This window comes from Bos indicus, chromosome 21, assembly GCF_029378745.1.
Source record: "Bos indicus isolate NIAB-ARS_2022 breed Sahiwal x Tharparkar chromosome 21, NIAB-ARS_B.indTharparkar_mat_pri_1.0, whole genome shotgun sequence".
Taxonomy (NCBI): Eukaryota; Metazoa; Chordata; class Mammalia; order Artiodactyla; family Bovidae; genus Bos; species Bos indicus.
Genome location: NC_091780.1, coordinates 57,531,162 through 57,551,581, shown reverse-complemented (window position 1 = coordinate 57,551,581; position 20,420 = coordinate 57,531,162). Strand labels below are relative to the sequence as shown.

The window sequence follows — 20,420 nt, the reverse complement described above, 5'->3', positions numbered from 1 at the left end:
GGTCTTACTGAAGCACATTTTACAGATTGCATATAATTCACCCATTTTCAGTGTTCAGTGATGTTTTACTACATTTAGCAAGTTGTGCACACATCACCATAAATCAGTTTTAGAACATTTCCATCTCCCCAGTAAGATCCCTTGAGCCAGTTTCCAGTGCCCAGCTGGAGGCAGCTGCTAGTGTACTAGTCTACTTTGTCATTCTGTAAGTTTGCCTTTTCTGAACATACCATATAAATGGGGCTGTGCAACGTGATCTTTTGTGTCTGGCTTCTCTTAAGGCCATGTTTTTAAACTTTATCTGTATAGCGCGTGTCAGTGCTTCATTCCTTTTATTGCTGAGTAGCATTCCATTGTGTGGTCACATCACATTTTGTCTGTTTCCCACTCAGTGGATATTTGGGTTGTTTCCTTTTTTTTTTCTTTTGCCCATTTGAAGCATTCTGCTAAGAACATTTGAGTACAGATCTTGGTGTGTATAAATGTTTTTGTTTCTCCTGGCAGATACCTAAGAGTAGAATTCCCAGGTCATGGGGTAAATTTATACTTAACTTTTAAAGAAACTTAAACTACTTTCCAAAATGGCTGCATCATTTTACATTCACGCAGCATGGATGAAGCTTCCTGGCTTATCCTCACCTACGCTTGTTATTGTCTGTCTGCTGTGAAGTGGTAGCTCACTGTGGTTTGAGTTTGCATTTCCCTGATAAGTAATGATTGTGAACACCTTTTTATGTGCTTATCAGTTGTTTTTGATTGAACCAGTTTTACTGAGTACAAGAGTTCTCTGCACATTCTACATACAAGTTCTCTCTCAGATATATGTTTTGCAAACACTTTGCTCTCACTCTGTTGCTTATCTTTTTACTTTCTTACTGGTGTCTTTTGAAGCACTAAAATTTTGAATTTTGTTGATGTCCAGTTTATCTTTTTTTTTTTTCTTTTATAGACCATGCTTTTGGGGTCATATCTATGACATCTGTGCAATTACAATTCAAGATTTCAAAAATTTTCTCCTGTGTTATCTTATAAAATTTTGTTTTAACACTTAAATTTAAGTATGATTCATTTTCAGTTAATTTTCATATATGGTGTGAAGTGAGAGTCTAAGATCATCTTTTTGCATGTAAATATCCAAAATTTCCCAGCACCATTTGTTGATAAGATTCTCCTTTCCTAGGGTAGTTCTGAAAACAGGAAGTGAAAGTTCTCCAGCTTTCTTCTTCTTTTTCAGTATATATATATATATTTTTTTTACTAGTGCAGTTACGTACAAATTTTAGCATTATCTTGTCAATTTCTGAGGAAATCCCTGCTGATCAGTTTTTTAAAAATTTTTTTGAGGGGGAGAGGAGAGGTATTTTAATTTTATTCTTTTATCTTTTGTCTGTACCGCACGGCATGCGGGATCTTAGTTCCCCAACCAGGGATCGAACCCATGCCCCCTGCAGTGGAGACACTGGAAGTGTGGAGTCTTATCCACTGGTGTTGTTAGTTGCTCAGTCGTGCCCGACTCTGCAACCCCATGAACTGCAGCCCATCAGGCTCTTCTGTCCATGGGATTTTCCAGGCAAGGATACTGGAGTGGGTTGCCATTTCCTTCTTCAGGGGATCTTCCTGAGCCAGGGATTGAACCCAGGTCTCCTTCACTGCAGGCAGACTCTTTACCAACTGAGCTAGTGTTTTAAAAAGTTTAAGGGTGGTATGTCTTTTAATCCATGAGCACGAGATATCTCTCTGTGTATTTAGATCTTTAATTTTCCTCAGCAGTTTTATAATTTTCAGTTTACAAGTCTTGCACTTCTTTTGTTAAGTTTATTCCTAAGTTGTTTTTGTTTTTTGGTGAACCTGCTTTTTGGTGTCTAACAGGAGAGATAAATAATAGGCTGCTTTGCACTGAGATGAGTGGGTAGGTGTGCCTGCTTACTCCAATTTCATTGAGAAGGTTAAATCTGACATAATATTGGTTTGATTTTTTTTCTTATGAAATAGAAAACAAATATGTATATAATGTGCCTGCAATGTAAAGAATAATAATAAAACGAATACCTATGTACTTTGTACTGAAATGTTGTTGCTGAACCACGAAAGACGCTGGGATTCTTGGGCTCCGGAGGAGAAGAATTCAGTCTGGGGCCAGAGATGAGGCTTGATCACTCAGAGCTTTTGTGTAATTTTTAGTAAAGTATAAAAGAGATAGAGAAAGCTTCTGACAGAAACATCAGAAGGGGGCAGAAAGAGTGCCCCCTAGCTAGTGTTAGCAATGGAGTTAAATACCTTTTAATTAAGTTATTACAATGAATCAAAAGAATGTCTAGAGGTTGTAAGATCAGATCAGATCAGTCGCTCAGTCGTGTCCGACTCTTTGCGACCCCATGAATCGCAGCACGCCAGGCCTGTCTGTCCATCACCAACTCCCGGAGTTCACTGAGACTCACGTCCATTGAGTCAGTGATGCCATCCAGCCATCTCATCCTCTGTCGTCCCCTTCTCCTCTGGCCCCCAGTCCCTCCCAGCATCAGAGTCTTTTCCAATGAGTCAACTCTTCGAATGAGGTGGCCAAAGTACTGGAGTTTCAGCTTCAGCATCATTCCCTCCAAAGAAATCCCAGGGCTGATCTCCTTCAGAATGGACTGGTTGGATCTCCTTGCAGTCCAAGGGACTCTCAAGAGTCTTGAGAGTAAAGATCTTACTAAACCCACTCCCATAATTTACATTTTAAGATAACAGGATTAGCCAGAAGGTTTTCAGGAAGGAGAAATTGTCCTCAAGCAGGATGCATTGTTGTTATATAATCCCTAGCACAGAGTTTAAACTGAGTTGTTTGTTATATAATCATCAGTTCCAGGCTTAAAAATAAAAACCATTTTATGTGACTAAGACTGAGGAATTTAGAGGAAAAAACCTTTGTCCTTTTCTCCTCCTTGAGAATTCCAGACCCCTCTCTCCTTGGGGACCCCCGGACTTCTTATCAACCTGCCTAGGAATTGACTCTCTCAGTCCCCAACTGAAGAAAAAGAAAATTATTAGTACATTGTCCCCTGTCTGGTCCAGTCTTCACCCTGCCAGAGGGCAAGTTCCTTAGATTTGTTTTAGAGTTTACCATCTGTGTATTTAACTAAGCAACATAATGTTTACTTTAGCCTGTTTTGACCTTTATATGAATGTAATCATAAGGAGATCAGTCCTAGGTGTTCATTGGAAGGACTGATGTTGAAGCTGAAACTCCAGTACTTTGGCCACCTCATGCGAAGAATTGACTCATTGGAAAAGACCCTGATGCTGGGAGGGATTGGGGGCAGGAGGAGAAGGGGATGACAGAGGATGAGATGGCTGGATGGCATCACTGACTCGATGGACATGAGTTTGAGTGAATTCCGGGAGTTGGTGATGGACAGGCAGGCCTGGCGTGCTGCGATTCATGGGGTCGCAAAGAGTCGAACACGACTGAGCGACTGAATTGAACTGAATCATAGTGAATATTTTTTTTCTATCATTTGTTCTTTTTCTCATTATGTTCCTGAGATTCATGTATCTTGAAGCATGGGTTGTATTTCATTCATTTTTAGGTATTCCATTTGTGTGATCTTTATGGTACTCCCATTACATGAACATCAGACAGTTTATTTTTCTGTATTTTCTGAAAGCAAGATCAGGTTCTGGAGTCAGGATGCCTGGGATCTTTCACTTTGAGCTGTGTGACTTGCACAGGTCACCTCCCCTCCCTCAGCTTTTAGGACCTCACTGTGAAATGGGAATCACTATCACAGAGGGTTGTGATGAGAATTGAATGAGATGGTACCTAGAAAGTCTGAGCATAGTGCCTGGCAAGTAGAACAAAGTCCATAAATGTATGAGTTTTCATATTCAGTTATCTATTCATCTAATAGCTCTTGAATGCCAGGTCTTGGACTCACCCACACAACATTTAGCAACTGTATTTTGAGCACCCATTTTTGCTATGAAGTCCGTTTGTTTGGGACATGTACAGGCAGAATGCTGGGTTTGGTGGTGTGTGAGCTTTATTTCAATTGCTCTGCTAAGAGCTGTTTAGAACATGATCTGTGGACATCCAGTTTCTGAAGCCCTCTTCTTTACAGAAGCAAATAACTGGGCACGGCATTTCTTTTATACTCTGCCCTAGGAAAGACATAATTAAATAAAAGCAGAAAGTTAGGTAACGTTTTCCCCTTTTGTCCTCAAATGATTTCCATGTCATGGAGTGTAGTCTGTATCATTTGAAAAAGGAAGCAAAAATTGTCTTGGCCTTTTTATGGACAAGGAATCTCATTAGCAAAGTTTTTCTTTTACCTTTACTATGGTCACCCTTGTTATTTTTTTTAAACTAAAGAACACATTCCTCATTTTAGCTCCTGAGCTGAATTTTTGAGTTTTTCACTCAGTTCTCTGAACAGCAACTGTAGCGGTTAAGGTTACTGGAACCAGAAGAGTCCTGTGTGATGCAGAACTAACCGCTAAGCTTTTAATCTGTTGGTTCATCATTCTGTCATTCTGTTCTTCAGCCCTAAATCAGTGCTTTCAGGAGACTTTTCTATGGTGTGGAAAATGAAAATAACTTATTCAGGGCTTTCAAAAGCCCTTGCTTCCTGCAGATGTGGTGGTGGTGGGTGGCGGTGGTAGTTGTGTGTGTGTGTGTGAGAGTAGTCCACATGTTATACTAATTGCCTGATGAGAGTTTCATGGTGAAGGGTGGATTTTTAAAAATTGAACTGAAAAAGATAAATGAATGTGTTTTAAACTGATTTAAATACCTGACCAATAAGGAGTGGGACACAGCACGTCTTCCATGAGAAAGAACACGCTGCTCATGAAAACACTCAAATTGGCTTCTTCTGGACAAAATCTAACACTTGACAAAACCCCTTCTCCCAGGCAGATGCATGCCACGCCTACCAGATCGTTCACCGAAACGGGATCCCTGATGAGCAGATCATCGTGATGATGTATGACGACATCGCCAACTCCGAAGAGTGAGTATGGAGGGCTTTGAACTTGATGGTGAGGAACTTTAGAGCGTTTTAAAAAATACACATGGATTCTCAGGAATTCTTGGTTGGGCAGCCTAACATTAGAATGTAAGCTGACTCCCAGCTGAAATTCCACCCACCTATTTCATGTAGAGCTTTGACCATAACTTGGTAGAACCCAGCAATGACAGGGACATAGCAAATGGTGGTGAAGGTGCTGAGGCTCGGGCTTTGCAATGCTTTAAAGCATGAGTTCCCTCTCGGCTTGGAGAACTAATTCATTACTAGGTTCTGCGGTGCTCGTTCCTGAGCTCTGTGCCAGGGCGCTTTGGAGGCCTGTACACAGGAGGCTCCTTTGTAGCTTAGATCCTCCCACCCTTCTTTCTATACCTATTTCCTTTTTTAAAAAATTGCTGAATTTAATTTTATAAACCGTTCTCTTATGCCTGCTTATCTGATTTCTTGAGATCAGAAACAGCAGGTGTGGGGGACTTCCCTGGTGGTGTACTGGTTAACATTCTGAACTTCTGTGCAGGGGGCTCAATCCCTGGTCAGGGAACTAGATCCCATAAGCCAAGTGGCTCACCCTTTCCTCCCCCTGCCAAAAAAAAAAAAAAAAAAAGCAGCAGCAGGTTCGGGTAGGACTCTAACCCATTCTAGTCTCCCAGCTCCTCAGTTCCCAACTGTGGCCTTTCCGACGATCACATGATGGTTCCTAACCCATTCTGAGCTTTAATGCCTAAGCTCTTGCATCAAAGCCTTGTTTTCTGTTCTCTCTCTGAAAGTAGTTTTTCTCTGAGAGATCTCTTGATGAGATCTCTCCTCCAAGATGCAAGCTGGTATCCAGCAGGAGGCCAGGCACACGAGGGCCTGGGTTCCTGTCCTCGGTTTGCAGAGCTCAGCCCTTCACTGCTCCGGCCGGGAGCTCAAGACTTGTGGGACCCCAAGACCCTCGGGCTACTAAAACCACATGTTGGGGACCTGGGTGGGTGATGAGAAGTGTCTGTGACAGTCATGGCTGTTTAGTCTTTTTACGCTTAACCGGAACATATTTATGAAGATGCAGATTTCAGAGATACATCAAATTGTGTGCTTCATTGCATCCTTTGATTTTCAGCAATCCCACCCCGGGAATTGTGATCAACAGGCCCAACGGCTCAGACGTGTACCAGGGCGTGCTGAAGGACTACACGGGCGAGGTGAGGCGGAGCGCGGGGTCGGAGCCGGCGGGGTCTGCTTCGTTTCAATGATGGTTTTCCCCTCTTTCTTGAACTTCTGGAATCAGGACCTCATTAGACGGATTTCTGGCCAACGTTTCATGTTTATATTGAGATTTGTGCCTGAGGCATAATTTCTGTGAATTTCGAAAGAAAGCAGAGAGAAAAAGAAAAAAGTATTAGTGGTAGTCTGCCAATCTTTTATTTCTAGTTTTATTATACTTTAAATCTCAGTAGTTTTCTTTCTGTAATACCTGATTTTCTTAAGATACTGCCACTAATCTGATTATAAATTATTTGTGTCCTTTTCTGAAAATCAGCTTTCTCAAATGCCAGCCCTGGTACAAAGTAGTGTCTCTGGATTTTGCTGAGATAGTTTTCCACCATTATTATAATAGTATATCACTTCCAATGATTGAAAGTCGTCCGAATTGATTGGCCAAAAAGTTTGTTCGGTTTTAAGTAAAACTAAAAGACATTTTCCATTTTCACAATGAACTTTATTGAACAACATATTCATTAATTGAACAAACTTTCTGGCCAACGCAGTACATTGACACATTTTTGAAAACACCGTAATTTCATTAGCCTCCTGGATTTCATACCCTCTTTTTCTTAATTTCAGTGGAATCTTTTAGGAACTAATGTTCCTTGTGAGAGAGAAACATTTCTATGAAGTTTAGCAGTTCTTCCAGTTTTATTTTTCTCTTTTAAATTCAAGAACAATTAAATCAGATACATCATTCATCTAACATAGATGATCCCATTTTTATGAAATTGTTTCCATAGATTTATTTAAGGAAATGTCCAAAATGTAGGTGGTGGAATTTCTGGTGATTTATGTTCTTTCCTCTGTGCTTTTCTGTAATTTTTTTTTTTTAATAATCAGATATCATTTTATAAAGTCGCCTTTAAGGGGTGTTTTGGGATTCAGCCTTTGAGGAGGCAGGCCAGTTGCAAAGGTCGGCACTGAAGTCTCCGTCTCCATCTTTGTTGTCTCTCTGAGGCCACATGCTCTTCCTCTGCTCTTTGTCCCTCCCTACCAACATCTTTGGGTTTTTCCACCTGGACTTTATAATGGTCAAGAAGAAATGGCAGGCTTGCTGAACGGCATCAGCCAAAGACAAGACGATGCCTGAGACAAGGTCATGCACACGCGCCGGGAACACTGACCTTGCTCTGGGTCTTTCTTGGTGGCAGATTTTTTTGAAGGATGTATTTGCCCTTCATCCTTAAGCCTTGGAGGTGTATGGTCATGGCCTGGGCCCTCTGCTACAGACTCAGCACTCTCACTGATTTAAAGTGACTGCTACATCTGATTTCAACTCCCAATTTTTCGTAGGATGTCACCCCGAAGAATTTCCTTGCTGTGTTGAGAGGTGATGCAGAAGCAGTGAAGGGCGTAGGATCTGGAAAGGTCTTAAAGAGGTAACGTCTGTTATATGGCTGTCCCTTTTTTCTGAATGACCTGGTACTCCAGAATCGAGAATTCATACAGGCCTTGTTCTTGCTTCTGGCCTGTTTACTGGTGAGAGATTGCAACGTGGGGACCTTTGTCCTGACAGCCTGCACAGAACCTGTGGCTTCTTTCAGCAGCCGTTTCTGTAACAAATTAACCCTATGATCCAGGGTCCCTCGTTACTCTTAATGAAATGTTCCCCATCGCTTAAACCTGCTGCTAGTCTATCGAAACACCCTGAGACCAGCGTGAAGCTCTGTGGCCAGTCAGGTTGAAGGACCCCCACCCAGCCTCCCGACGACCTTGTGCTCTGATGCCAGGTCAGCCCAGCGGGAGGAGGACATTGATAAATCTCCGTGTTGGGGACAACTCACCCTGGTGCTTGCCCTGCTCTCTGTGGGTGAGGAATGTCCCGTGTAGCATCTCTTTATGAAGCATTTTGATGTGATGTCAGGGAGCTCGGGAGCATGGCCTCAGAGTCTCAGATACTAGGCAGCTGGTGCTGCTCGAGTAGCTCCTGTGAGTTAGAGCAGAGAGGGACGTCTGAGCGGGATGAACCAGGTTGCTTCCAGTGAGTTGTTACATCTCTGCCATCTTGGAACAGGGCCCTCAAGTGAGGGAGCACCAGTGGGCATCCCAGGCTGTGTGCAGGCCAAGGGCCCTGGAGGGCACTTGGAACTGCAGGACCACGTTTGGTGGCGTGTCCTGGCTCCCTTACTCGTTTGGGGGATATCTGGTAGGAGAGTGTGGCCACCTGGGATGAGGCCCAGTGGCTATAGGCCCCCACTCTCCCGATCACCCTGGGCTGTCTGCTGAGTCCTGGCCTTCCAGGCTCTGGGATATGCCTCTTGGTTCAGAGTAGCACTCAGTGGGATCAAAGGGAGCAAGCCAGACAGCGGTCTCTTGTGCTCCTCCTCCCACCTGGTTGGGAGACTAATCCTCAGGCTTCTCCTTAAGTGTTTTGATTGGAGTGACTTTTCAGAGTCACGGAGGCAGAAATAGGAAACGGCCCACTTCGACTCTCATGCTTGATGTGTATCTCTTGGCAGTGGCCCCAGGGACCACGTGTTCGTTTACTTCACGGATCATGGAGCCACTGGAATACTGGTGTTTCCTAATGAAGATGTGAGTTTCTTAATGTTTTAGAAACAAGCTGTGGGGAACTCCCAGAGGTTCCACCTCTGCACTCTCAATGCCAAGGGCCTGGGTTCAATCCATGGTCAGGGAAATAAGATCCTACAAGCTGAGAAGGGTAGCCAAAAAAAAAAAAGGCAAGCAGGGAGAATGGAAACAAAACCTCGAAGTTGGCAGTACACCTGTGATGTGTGTCTCTAATGTCCTACGGGGTGGTTTGTATGCGGCTGGTGAGTGTGGGGCTGCATTTAGCAGCTTGAAATCTGTCCAGAGGCGTCTCTTCTGGCAAGTTTTCCCTGCGTGTCTGCTGACATCACATCAGTCGCTGTCCCTGAACCTGGGTGCTTGCACGAGATGCAGTCATAGAACACAGCCCCTGAGTGCTCCGGACAAAGTGATGAGGAAGTACCTCTGCATGTAAACAAAGCCCTTGATGACATTCTGGGGTGATGCTGTGCACCATGATTACCTCTAAGGATTTCTAAATAAGAATTTATAAGGCATCACTAGGGCTTGATTAGTGGGTTATCCAGCACATGGTTTCTCTTGATGTGTTTGGTCTGAGTGTCCATATTCTTACCTTTCAGCTTCATGTAAAGGACCTGAATGAGACCATCCGTTACATGTACGAACACAAGATGTACCAAAAGGTAATGTTGGTGCTTGGGGCAGCTTTGGGGAAGGGATGTGAGGGAGGCAGTGGAAGCAGAGCCCACGGTGCTGTGATGGGCTTTCTAACTCTGGATTGGCTGTGTTTGTTTTTTTTTTTTGGAAAAGGTGTCCTTTATGTCAGTCTTGACGTCTGGTCTCCCAGGAATAACTTTTTTGTGATTCTAAAGCTTCAGCTGTTAGGTCAGAATCACTGGCAATCTTGTTAAAATACAGTGTGGGGACTTTGCTAGTGGTCCAGTGGTTGAGAATCTGCCAGCCACTGTGGGACATGGGTTTGCTCCCTTGTCCAGGACAATCCCACGTGCCCGGGAGCGACTAAGTGCGTGTGCCACAACTGCCACCCTGCGCTCTAGAGCCCAGGCTCTACAGCCAGAGAAGCCACTGAAGTGAGACACCCTCCCACCTTAACTAGAGAAAGCCCACACAGCAACAAAGACCCAGGGCAGTCAAAAATATAAATAAATTGAAAAAACATAAAACACAGTATGGACCCCACCCCAGCATTTGGCTCAGTGTTTCTGGGGGGAAGCCTGAAGGTCTGCTTTTCCAACAATGCTCCTAGTCCAGGGACCACAGTTTGGAGATTGCTCTTTCTAGGATTGTCACCAGTCTGGGGCAGTTGGGGAGGAAAATACCACCTTATTCTCCCTTTGGCCCTCTCTAGCCCCTTTTGCACCCTGTATGGAGTCTCCATAGCTCTGGCATGTTAGTGTGAGTAACGTGTTTTGCTTCTGAAAATTGTACCCTGCATTGGATAGAAAATCAGTTTTCCTTAGCATCATGTATGGCTCCATTTTCCCTGCATTATTTCAACTAATAGATCATCTTATTTTATAGCCACACACAAGGATCTTCCCTGTAGCTCAGATGATAAAGAATCTGCCTGCAATGCAGGAGACCTGGGTTCGATCCCTGGGTCAGGAAGATCCTCTGGAGAAGGGAATGGCAATCCACTCCAGTATCCTTGCTTGGAGAATTCCATGGACAGAGGAGCCTGGCAGGCTACAATCTGTGGGGTTGCAGAGAGTCAGACAAGACTGTGCGACTACTACTGCTGCTACTAGCCATACACAAATTTAAGTCCTTCTGGTTTGTATGACAACAGCATCCATAGCCTCTGGCAGCAGCTTCTTACAGCACAGGTGTCTCCCAAAAGGGAAAGTCTCTTGAGAAATGGGTCAAGAGAGTGGCAGAGCCAAAGTGGCCTTGGTGAGAGGTCTGTGCCTGGTCAGGGGGAGTTCACTTGTCTCGTTTGCCTCCTAGATGGTGTTCTACATTGAGGCCTGTGAGTCTGGGTCCATGATGAACCACCTGCCACCCGACATCAATGGTAGGTGGTGGGCACACTAACCTCTGAGCTGGGCTGGGTGAGCACTGTGTTCTGCAGTAAAAATGGACATTTGCTGATTCTGCCTATGGGAAGAACCAAGTGTCTTACAGAAGCAAGGGCCTAGGGTAGCCTGGTGCCCAGAAGTAGGGGGATACTTGTGGGCAGCTCTGGGCTTCTATTCCTGGAGGATTAATGGTCAGGGGGTGACGTGATATTGCTCTGTGCTGCACTGCTGGGTTCTGGTAGGGCTGCTGCTGCTGCTAAGTCACTTCAGTCGTGTCTGACTCTGCGACCCCATAGATGGCAGCCCACCAGGCTCCCCTGTCCCTGGGATTCCCCAGGCAAGAACACTGGAGTGGGTTTTTATTTCCTTCTCCAATGCATGAAAGTGAAAAGTGAAAGTGAAGTCGCTCAGTCGTGTCTGACTCTTTGCAACCCCATGGACTGCAGCTTACCAGGCTCCTCCATCCATGGGATTTTCCAGGCAAGAGTACTGGAGTGGGGTGCCATTGCCTTCTCCGTCTAGTAGGGCTACCTAAGTCCAAAATTATAGTCTCTGGACTGGCCTCTGTCATTTGCAATGTGTTGTTTGCTGGCTATTAGTCTTGGAAAGATGACTTATCCCCTTTTACTCTCAGTTATCCCCATCTGTAAAATGGGAATAAAGATAGTGTCTGTTGGGAGAGTTACACTTTTTTTTTTTGAAGAGTTACATTTTAAGTGATGACATTTATCCAGCATAGCTCTGAGTCCATGGTAGCTAGATAGTAAGTGGTAGCTCATAGATTCAGTCAACCTAAATGTTTCTCTAATATTAGTAAATGTTCTTTTTCTCTGGAAATGAAATCAAGTCCATATCCTTCAAGATTCAGCTATTCTGATCTTTTAGCACTTTTCCAAAACAGCTTGATGTCCCATTAAGCATGCCTGGTTGCTCATTGTAACAAGTGTCTATCAGTTGGCTTCTCTTTCTTCAGCTTTAATTTTAGACGAGTTACTGTAACTGAGTGAACAGGGCTGGAGGTAGGGAGGTCTCCCTGTCCTCCCTGAGCTGATCACAGGGGACGTGCTTTGATTGCACCAGGAAAGGAGGGGAACTCAAGCTTCTAGGGGAATCCTCAGACAGCCGAGGATAAAACACTCCTGAAAGGTGCCTTTAATTCCTTGCAGTTTATGCAACTACGGCTGCCAACCCCAGGGAGTCGTCCTACGCCTGTTACTACGATGAGCAGCGGTCCACGTTCCTGGGGGACTGGTACAGCGTCAACTGGATGGAAGATTCAGATGTGGTGAGCCGTCAGGGGGCCAGCTGCTCAGTGGAGGCTTAGCTGTCAGCTGTGATGGTCAGAGCGCTTGAAACGTTTGCATTTTTGCAGGAGGATTTGACCAAAGAGACCCTCCACAAGCAGTACCAGCTGGTGAAATCCCACACCAACACCAGCCACGTCATGCAGTATGGGAACAAGGTGAGTAGGGCCCTCGCAGGCCTGACAACACCCAAGTCTTAGGCTGACTCACCGGGAACGTTCATCCCCCGGCAAAGAGAACCGGGATGCAGGCGGGTGAGGAATGACTGAGGCAGGGATGGCTCTGCCTCTCACGGCCACTCTGTTCTGGAGAGTCTGCCCAGGCTTTGGAATCAGACTCAGGTTCAAACTCACAAAGTTCTGAGGCTTTGGGCCAACTACCTGTTCTCTCTGGATCTCCGTCTCCTCCTTGGTCAGAGCCCTAGCACGCAAGGTGATTGGGAGCCCAAAGTTGGTGGCACATCCCCAACACTAAACACAGACCTAGTGCCTGGTGAGAGGTTAGCAAATAAGCTCGTCCTGCGAGTGTTGTGGCTTTGCTCCCTGGAACCCCACACCCTGGATGTGTCCAGCCTTCCTGCACTTGCAGGATGTTATCTTGCCCCGTAGGCTCTAAATTAGAGACGTTTATCCCCTCCAGCTGTGAAAGGACCTAGGTAGTCAAATAGGTAAGTCCATCAGGGCTATCCTGACGGAGGTCACATTAGGTGGCTGCTGAAGGCTTGGGCCTCAAGTACCGCTTGTGGGGCCAGCCCTTGGGATGTGCAGAGGAGGTGATGGGGGTGGGGGGCGCTCCCAGTAGTCTGTATGACCAGATCCCCTCCAGTGGCCTGCCACCATCTGAGAGCTCACCAGCGGAATTCCTCCCATATAAGCATTGGCCTTCTAGAAGAACTGGTGAGCCCGTCAGTCCAGCTGTTACCTTTAGCACTTCTTGGGCAGCGTGTGGATGGGAGGGCCCTGGAGCCAGTCACAGGCCATGAGACATGCACTCAGGAGGCTGTGGGCCTGGTCAGGCTTTTGAGAGGTGGGTAGTGGAGGGGAGAAGTGGAGAGAAGCCAGGGAAGGGTGACTTGGGGGAGGCAGGGTCAAAGATGGCACCACCCTGGCTTCATTGAGGGATTGGAGGGAGGGGAAGGTACCAGCAGCAGCTCTTCTGCCCTGGGCTTTCTGCTTTCTGGAGTTTCCTCAGCATTGGCCATGTCTGTTCTTGGTTGAGGAGGTATGAAAGATTTTGATTTTTTGACTGTGCCACTTGGCATGCAGGATCTTGGTTCCCTGACCAGGGATTGAACCCATTCCCCCTGCATTGGGAGTGTCTTAACCATTAGACCACCATGGAGGTCCCCTGAAGGATCTTTTCTAAGCCTTATATTTCTATATATGTATGCCTGTGTTTCCCGGGTGGCGCTAGTGGTAAAGAACCTGCCTGCCATTGCAGCAGACGAAAGAGACATAGGTTTGATCCCTGAGTTGGGAAGATCCCCTGGAGGAGGGCATGGCAACCCACTCCAGTATCCTTGCCTGGAGAATCCCACTGACAGAGGAGCCTGGCAGGCTATATATAGTACAGGGGCTTGCAAGGAGTCAGATACAACTGAAGCATCTTAGCATGCACACATGTGTTTTATTTTTTGTTTTAGAACTGTTTCTAAATTAGTGTTTTGGTAATTAGTGATTCGTGTTGCTTGGTTTAGGAACATGATTGCTTGCAGCATTTCTTTTCCTCTTAATTGGGATCCAGTCTGCAGTGACCTCTGTGGGCAGACAGAGCCAGGCAGTCGGGCCCACTTGTTAGACCCTGATGCCAAGTCTGCCCCCCACTCTGTGGCTTTAGCTCTCCCATCTCAGTAGACTCAGACGTCAGCTCTAACCCTCCAGATGCTCTGCATCGTCCTTCCTTCCTTCTGTCACTAGGGGCAGGCAGGTGAGTGTGGGGGTGGTGGTGACACAAGCCAGCGTCACCTGTGGCTGAAATGACTCTGGTCCAAGCTCGGCGGAACTGGGGCAGTTCTGCTGCAAAGGGTGCCAGGCATCTTCAAAGTTCATCGTCAGTGGATTTCAGGTGCTCAAATGCATCACCTTGCCTACTGCTGAGGACTGAACTCAAGCTTTGAGGCTGTGGCTGTGACCCTCCTGTGGTCCCGAAACCACGTGGGGCGAACTGTGGACTCCAGGACCGGGGTATGTTCGGCACCTCTGCTCCGCCCGCTCAAACCGACTCTCTCCCTCCCCAGTCCATCTCTGCCATGAAGCTGATGCAGTTTCAGGGTCTGAAACACCAAGCTAGCTCTCCCATCTCGCTGCCCGCCGTCAGTCGCCTTGACCTCACTCCAAGCCCCGAGGTGCCGCTCAGCATCATGAAAAGGAAGCTGATGAGCACCAACGATCTGCAGGAGTCCAGGCGTCTTGTCCAGAAGATCGACAGGCATCTGGAGGTGAGTGGCAGCGAAGCTGCAGCCCCAGCCTCGCCGTGGAGCGTGCGTGAGCCCCATCTCTGCCTCCTGACCGTAGTTCCATGTTGGTGGGAACCAGGTGACGGAGCTCTGGGGTCGCCCTCCTCCTACCACGGGAGTATATGGGAAACAAAACCTTCCTTTACTGTGTGAAATGGACACAAATGAGCAGGAGAGTGGCCAGCTTTATTCTTCCTTGATAAACTGGCCTTGAGCTCTTTGAAGCAGGAAGCAAAAGGAGGGGACCTGTCTCTGCCAAGAAGCCAAAGCACATGGATGTTTCTTTATTTACCCCTGGTTGCTTAGGAGACATTTTTACTCTGCTGCTTGGTGAGTTAGTAGCTAATCATATTAAAAAAAAAAAAAAGTCCAGTCCACAAAAAATTTCTGCTGGCTTAGGAAATCATAGTCACTTCCCCAAATTCTTCCTAAAATACTTGAGCAATCTTCTACGATAACTGGGTTGGTTTTCAATAGCTCGTCAGTTTGTCTGGAACTGGTTGAATTTCTTTTGAAATTCGAGCTGTGTGAGTAGAACCACCAGGCGTGTACTCTCAAGATGCCTGGCAGAGGCTGACTGTCCTTCCAACAAAGCCAGCCGTGCTGACTCTGCCCACCTCGCCCATTACCCCACTTCCCCTCCCCCCACCCCACCCTACAGTCAGCACAGTCCAGAGACTGATGTGCTGGGACACGGCCTGAATTTTCTAAGAAAGAAAGAAAAAAAAAAATCTATGTAAACTGTCTTAAATGCGTATATCTCATGATTCTGAGTTAGCTACCCCAGGATGGTTTATTTTGTTGTTGTTATCACAGTGTAATACAACAGATCTCGTATTTTTTTCCTCTTAGATCTCTTTGCACTCTTAAAGGTATTGATCCCAAAGAGCTTTTACTTATGTGGGTTATATCAGTATTTACTGCTTTAGAAATGAATACTGAGATTTGTAAAATATTAACTCATTTAGAAATAATAATAAACCCATTTTGTGTTAATATACTTTTTATAAGAAAGAATTATTTTCTAAGATCAAAAGAATATGAGTGAGGAGACTGGCATCACAACATGTTTTTGCAAATCTGTTTTGTGCCCAGCCTAATAGAAGATAGCTTGGTCCCTGTTCCTGTGTCTGCATTCACTCTGTTGGGCTCTGTAGTTCTGGTTGAAATATATAAAGAAAGTGTAGCCTCATACAGATACATAGCTGAGAAAGTAAGGACATATGAAGACTCCTATGGAGTCTTCCTTCCAAGAAATCTGGGGGACCCCCGTGGTCCTAGACGACAAATTGAAAACTGCTGGTATAAAACACAGATGGCGGGGAACGTTCGGCATGAATGGAACAAACCCCGGCTGGGGAATGGGAGGGTCAGGGGACTCGACCGTATGTTTTGGTTGATGTGGAAGCAGCCGCCCCTTTGTGATGCTGGTTTTCATGATCCGGGAAGAAAACGATGCCCACCCCCTTTGTGTCATTCTGTCTAAGCATCTGCTGGTTTCTAGAACAGACAGAGGTACCTGTGAACACACAGCACCATTTATGGGACCACAGTCTACTTTGGGACACAATTTCTATGCAGCCCCCCACCACCACCCCCGCCGCCTCAGTCTGGGCCATACCTGCCCTTCAGGTATTTAGATTTAAATGCTCCCACCATGCCGGAAGATCTCTAAGAGGCAAGGTATTTCTGGAGGTTTCTAGCTATAAAGAAGCCTTGCGTGCACAACTTTTGCTGCAGAAAGCATCAGTTGTCATCTCTGAACATAGTGGAGTGGGGGCAGTGTGAAAGAAGCATCTAACCAGTCCAGGGTTCTAAGAGAGACTGTGTTAAGTAAAAAGACAAAAATGTCGCTTCACAGGCCAGGAACATCATTGAGAAGTCAGTGCGAAAGATCGTCACCTTGGTCTCGGGCTCCGCTGCCGAGGTAGACAGACTCCTGTCCCAGAGAGCCCCGCTCACAGAGCACGCATGCTACCAGACGGCCGTGTCGCACTTCCGCTCACACTGCTTCAACTGGCACAACCCCACGGTAAGCCCAGACCCTGGGGCCGCTGGCCTCTGCTCCCCGGTTTCCATGGGCAACTATCTTGGCCTTCCTCTGCACCTTCAACTCCAAACCCGAGTTAGTATGGTCCACGGGTATCACACCAGGTGCATTGTAGAAGGTTCCGTCTTGTAGAAGGTTCCGTCTCGTAGAAGGTTCCGTCTTGTAGAAGGTTCCGTCTTGTAGAAGCTTCCGTCTTGTAGAAGGAAACAGCAGCAGACCCATTCTGTGGCTTTGGTGGGATGTGAGAGGGGCAAGGTCGTCCAAATTCACTAACCAGTCTTGGTCCCAGTCTTAGTCCCAGACACTCTTAACTGTCCCATTGGCTGGGAGAGTTTACCAGTTATAGACGATTCATCTCCCATTTCTGTTGGCCTTTGAAGAGGACTTCTTTGTCTTCATACTGTGCTTTCCTTGCCAAACTCCACCCTTACCCCTGCCCCTCACACCAGCCACACAGATTTTTTCCCTTTTGGGTTTATTCTGACCTCTTCCCAAGATTTGTTGCTGAAGTCAGGCCCTGGTGCTTGGAGAAGAAAGTACCTGGTTTCTGCAGATTGTAGAATGTCAGGGTTGGAAGGTACCTAAAAACCCCTCCGCTTTGGTCAGTACTTAGGTGATGCTTGGATCCTTCAAGGAAGGGGTTATTCGCAAATTGTGACCCACAGGCCCATTCCTGCCCACAGACTGTTGAGTTTTTTTCCTCCACAGCCTGTTTTTATAAATAAAGTTTTATTGAAATGCAGCCATAGCTGTGTGTTTTATAAATAAAGTTTTAAACTGAAGCACAGCCACAGCTGTACTCAGTCACACAGAATCTCTTGACTGCTTTCATGGCGAGGCCGAGTTGAGTAGTTCAGACAGCCCACAAAGCCTCAGATATTTACTATCCAGCCCGTGACAGAAGAGTTTGCTAAATCCTGCTTTAGACTTGTGCTCTTTGATACAGTAGTCTCTAGCCTCACTGTGGGTGGCTACTTAAACACGAATGTGCATTCAGTAAAATGAAACAAAATGTAAAACTCGGTGCCTTAGCCACAGTACCCACATTTCAAGTGTTCAGGAGCCGCATGTGGTTAGCGGCTACTGAATTGAGAATGTTATAGAATATTTTCATCATTGCAGAAAGTTCTGTCTGGGCTGTGATATGCAGACCATGATCACCCTCAGATACTTCTGGCCGTGACCCCATGGACTGTGGTCTGCCAGGCTCCTCTGTCCTTGGGATTCTCCAGGCAAGAATACTGGAGTGGGTTGCCATTCCCTTCTCCAGGGGATCTTCCCCACCCAGGGATCGAACCGGCATCTCCCGAGTTACCTGCATTGGCAGGCAGATTTTTTTTCCAGATTGAGCCACCTGGAAATATTATACTCAGAAGATGGTTCTCCATTATTAAGAGGATCTCAGTTTTAATTTTCATTTGTTTAACAAAGCAGTCTCTTTATTTAATAACTTAAAATTTTCCATTTTTTAAAAAATACTTTATCATCGGATGTTACTTTTTTGCCCCTTGGAATCACAGAAAGCAAATCTCCTCTTTCCTCCTCCTGTGAGGTAGCAGATTCCCTTGAAGTGCTTTTCAAGTTATTTCGGTCTTGGCTGCCATCTGGTTTGGCATTCACTTACCATAAGTCTCCCTCGTCAGTTGTTCTAGACCAAAAGCCAGGGTTCCAGGAGGTTTGAGCTGACAGGGGAGCAGGGCCAGGGGTTTCCCATCCGGGAATCCTTACCTGGACTTGAAGGAGCTATAGGATTGTTGCAGAGTGCTGCACATCTCCTGCACATGTGCATTTTTCCTGGGAAATGGTCTGTAAATCACACCAGATCATCCAGAGTTGGGGAGGGGGCATCCCTGACTCAGTAAAGGTCAAGAACCACTGGCCTCAATTTTTTTTTTTTTTTTGGCTTTGCACCAGATGGCTCATGGAATCTTAGCTCCCCCACCAGGGATCAAACCCTGGGCCCTCATTAGTGAAAGCACAGAATCCTAACCCCTGGACATCTAGGGAAGTCCCAAGAACCACTGGTCTAGATGCTGTACATATTCCCAACTTAGGAGTTGATCCTGTTATAAAGGGATGATGTCTGATCGTGTCTTTTTGGTTTGTTTTCCTCTAGTACGAGTATGCTTTGAGACATTTGTACGTGCTTGTCAACCTTTGTGAAAACCCTTATCCAATTGACAGGTAAGCCGGTACTTGGCATTTAAAGGGTCAGTGGGGGTGGGAAGGTGAGGAGGTGGGGTCTTTCTGAAAGTAGAAGGGTGTATGCAGCTCTGCTGTCCCCTTCTCCACGTGGGTAGTTTGCTTCTGCCTTTCACTGTGGACGAATTCAAGACAGATGCATCCCCAGGGGTGCTGGATTGGGTGGGTCTGTCATACACGACTCCCTGTTCCCTGGCGGGTTCTCTCTGTCTTCATTTGTTCCGAGTTGAACGACTTCCGGCTCACCACCTCCTCCTTCCGGTTTCTTACAGAATAAAATTGTCCATGAACAAGGTGTGCCATGGCTACTACTGAAACACTGCCTCCTTGAAGCTTTACCGAATGTGATCACCATCCCTTACAATGTGTGCTAATCAGAGACTGGAGAGCTGCAGCCTGCGGGAGGCTCTGCTCCCCCAGCCCCAGCGGCTGTGTCCTTCTTGGGATGCCGTCAGGCCACTGGAGCCACGCTCCAGGCCTCTCCCAGGATGGCTTGCTCACCTTTACCTACTTCCCCCAGCACCTACAGGTCCTGTGTGATCCTCTGAAAAGCCCAGAGATTTGGGAAGCCCAAATTTGGGAAGCCCAAATTCCCAAACTGGGAAGCCCAAATCCTCTGAAAAGCCCAGAGATTTGTGTTGAGAAGGGTGTATTTGCTTTTTAAGAGGGTGTTTTGCCCTTGACGTTTAAGGAGTGAGAAGTTCACTGGGATTTATGTAGCCAGTGAAAGAGTCTTTGTTCTGAGGAATCTGACATCAGAACCTCTTAAGTCTTCACATGATTTTCTGGAAGAGGGACATAAACCCCAAATGGAAAACTATTTTTAGAAAATAGCATAATTTTGGATTGCTTTTATATTTTATTTGGCAGTAATGGACAAGTCTAACAAATAAAGATTTATCACTGAACCTGAGTATTAATTTCAGGTCCCCAGCGTTTTCGTTTATGTTCCTGGCCCCTCCTGGTGAAGCCCTCCCCCTGTCTGTCTGTCTCCGATCCCCTTCTCCGTCCCACTGGTTGGCTCTTCCTGCCAGTTCCCCTCTCCCCCAACTTCCTGTACTTTTCGGCCTCCTGTGCCTGTGTTCCTTGCTGTGCCTTGTGCCCTGGAGTGCCTGCCCCTCCGTCTGGCCCATCCTCAAGGTGTATCTGAATGTGCCCTGTCTTCCTCAGCTTCCTGCTCTCCTCTGTCTGTTGGCATTTGCATTTCCCTTGGATCTTTTCCAGCACGTGTTGGGGTCTGCCATATACACCGCACATGGGGTCTGGGAGGTTATCTTTGAGGGCAGAGGGTGCCTGTGCTACCCTTGTTTCTCTTGGCCTGGTGTCCCACAAGCTTTGTGAAAGACTCTTAAAAGGAGCACTAACTCTCCCCAGGCAGTAGAATATTATGCGGCAACAAAAAAGAATGAAGCTGTGATACAGCTCCAGCATTTAGCCCAGGGAAAGCAGCCGGTTACCTAAGACCCCTGTATTACATGATTCCACTTGTATTTAAGGTCCAGAATAAACAGGTCTATTGAAACAGAAAGCCTACCAGGCTCCTCCGTCCATGGGTTTCTCCAGGCAAGAGTACTGGAGTGGGTTGCCATTTCCTTCTCCAGAGGA

General features: G+C 46.3%; 1 protein-coding gene across 2 annotated transcripts in view; it reads left to right on the top strand.

Annotated features, from left to right (window-relative positions):
- LGMN (legumain) overlaps positions 1 to 19,728 on the top strand; it is a 35,957-nt gene extending 16,229 nt beyond the window's left edge. For both annotated transcript variants that reach the window (XM_070775579.1, XM_070775580.1), the window contains exons 3-14: positions 4,894 to 4,991; positions 6,106 to 6,187; positions 7,548 to 7,633; positions 8,714 to 8,789; positions 9,386 to 9,448; positions 10,734 to 10,800; positions 11,971 to 12,089; positions 12,177 to 12,266; positions 14,345 to 14,545; positions 16,425 to 16,595; positions 18,730 to 18,797; positions 19,088 to 19,728. In XM_070775579.1, the coding sequence (XP_070631680.1) occupies positions 4,894 to 4,991; positions 6,106 to 6,187; positions 7,548 to 7,633; positions 8,714 to 8,789; positions 9,386 to 9,448; positions 10,734 to 10,800; positions 11,971 to 12,089; positions 12,177 to 12,266; positions 14,345 to 14,545; positions 16,425 to 16,595; positions 18,730 to 18,797; positions 19,088 to 19,130 (1,164 nt within the window). In that variant the 3' untranslated portion in view covers positions 19,131 to 19,728. The remainder of the gene's footprint in view (positions 1 to 4,893; positions 4,992 to 6,105; positions 6,188 to 7,547; positions 7,634 to 8,713; positions 8,790 to 9,385; positions 9,449 to 10,733; positions 10,801 to 11,970; positions 12,090 to 12,176; positions 12,267 to 14,344; positions 14,546 to 16,424; positions 16,596 to 18,729; positions 18,798 to 19,087) is intronic.
- The last annotated feature ends 692 nt before the right edge of the window (positions 19,729 to 20,420 follow it).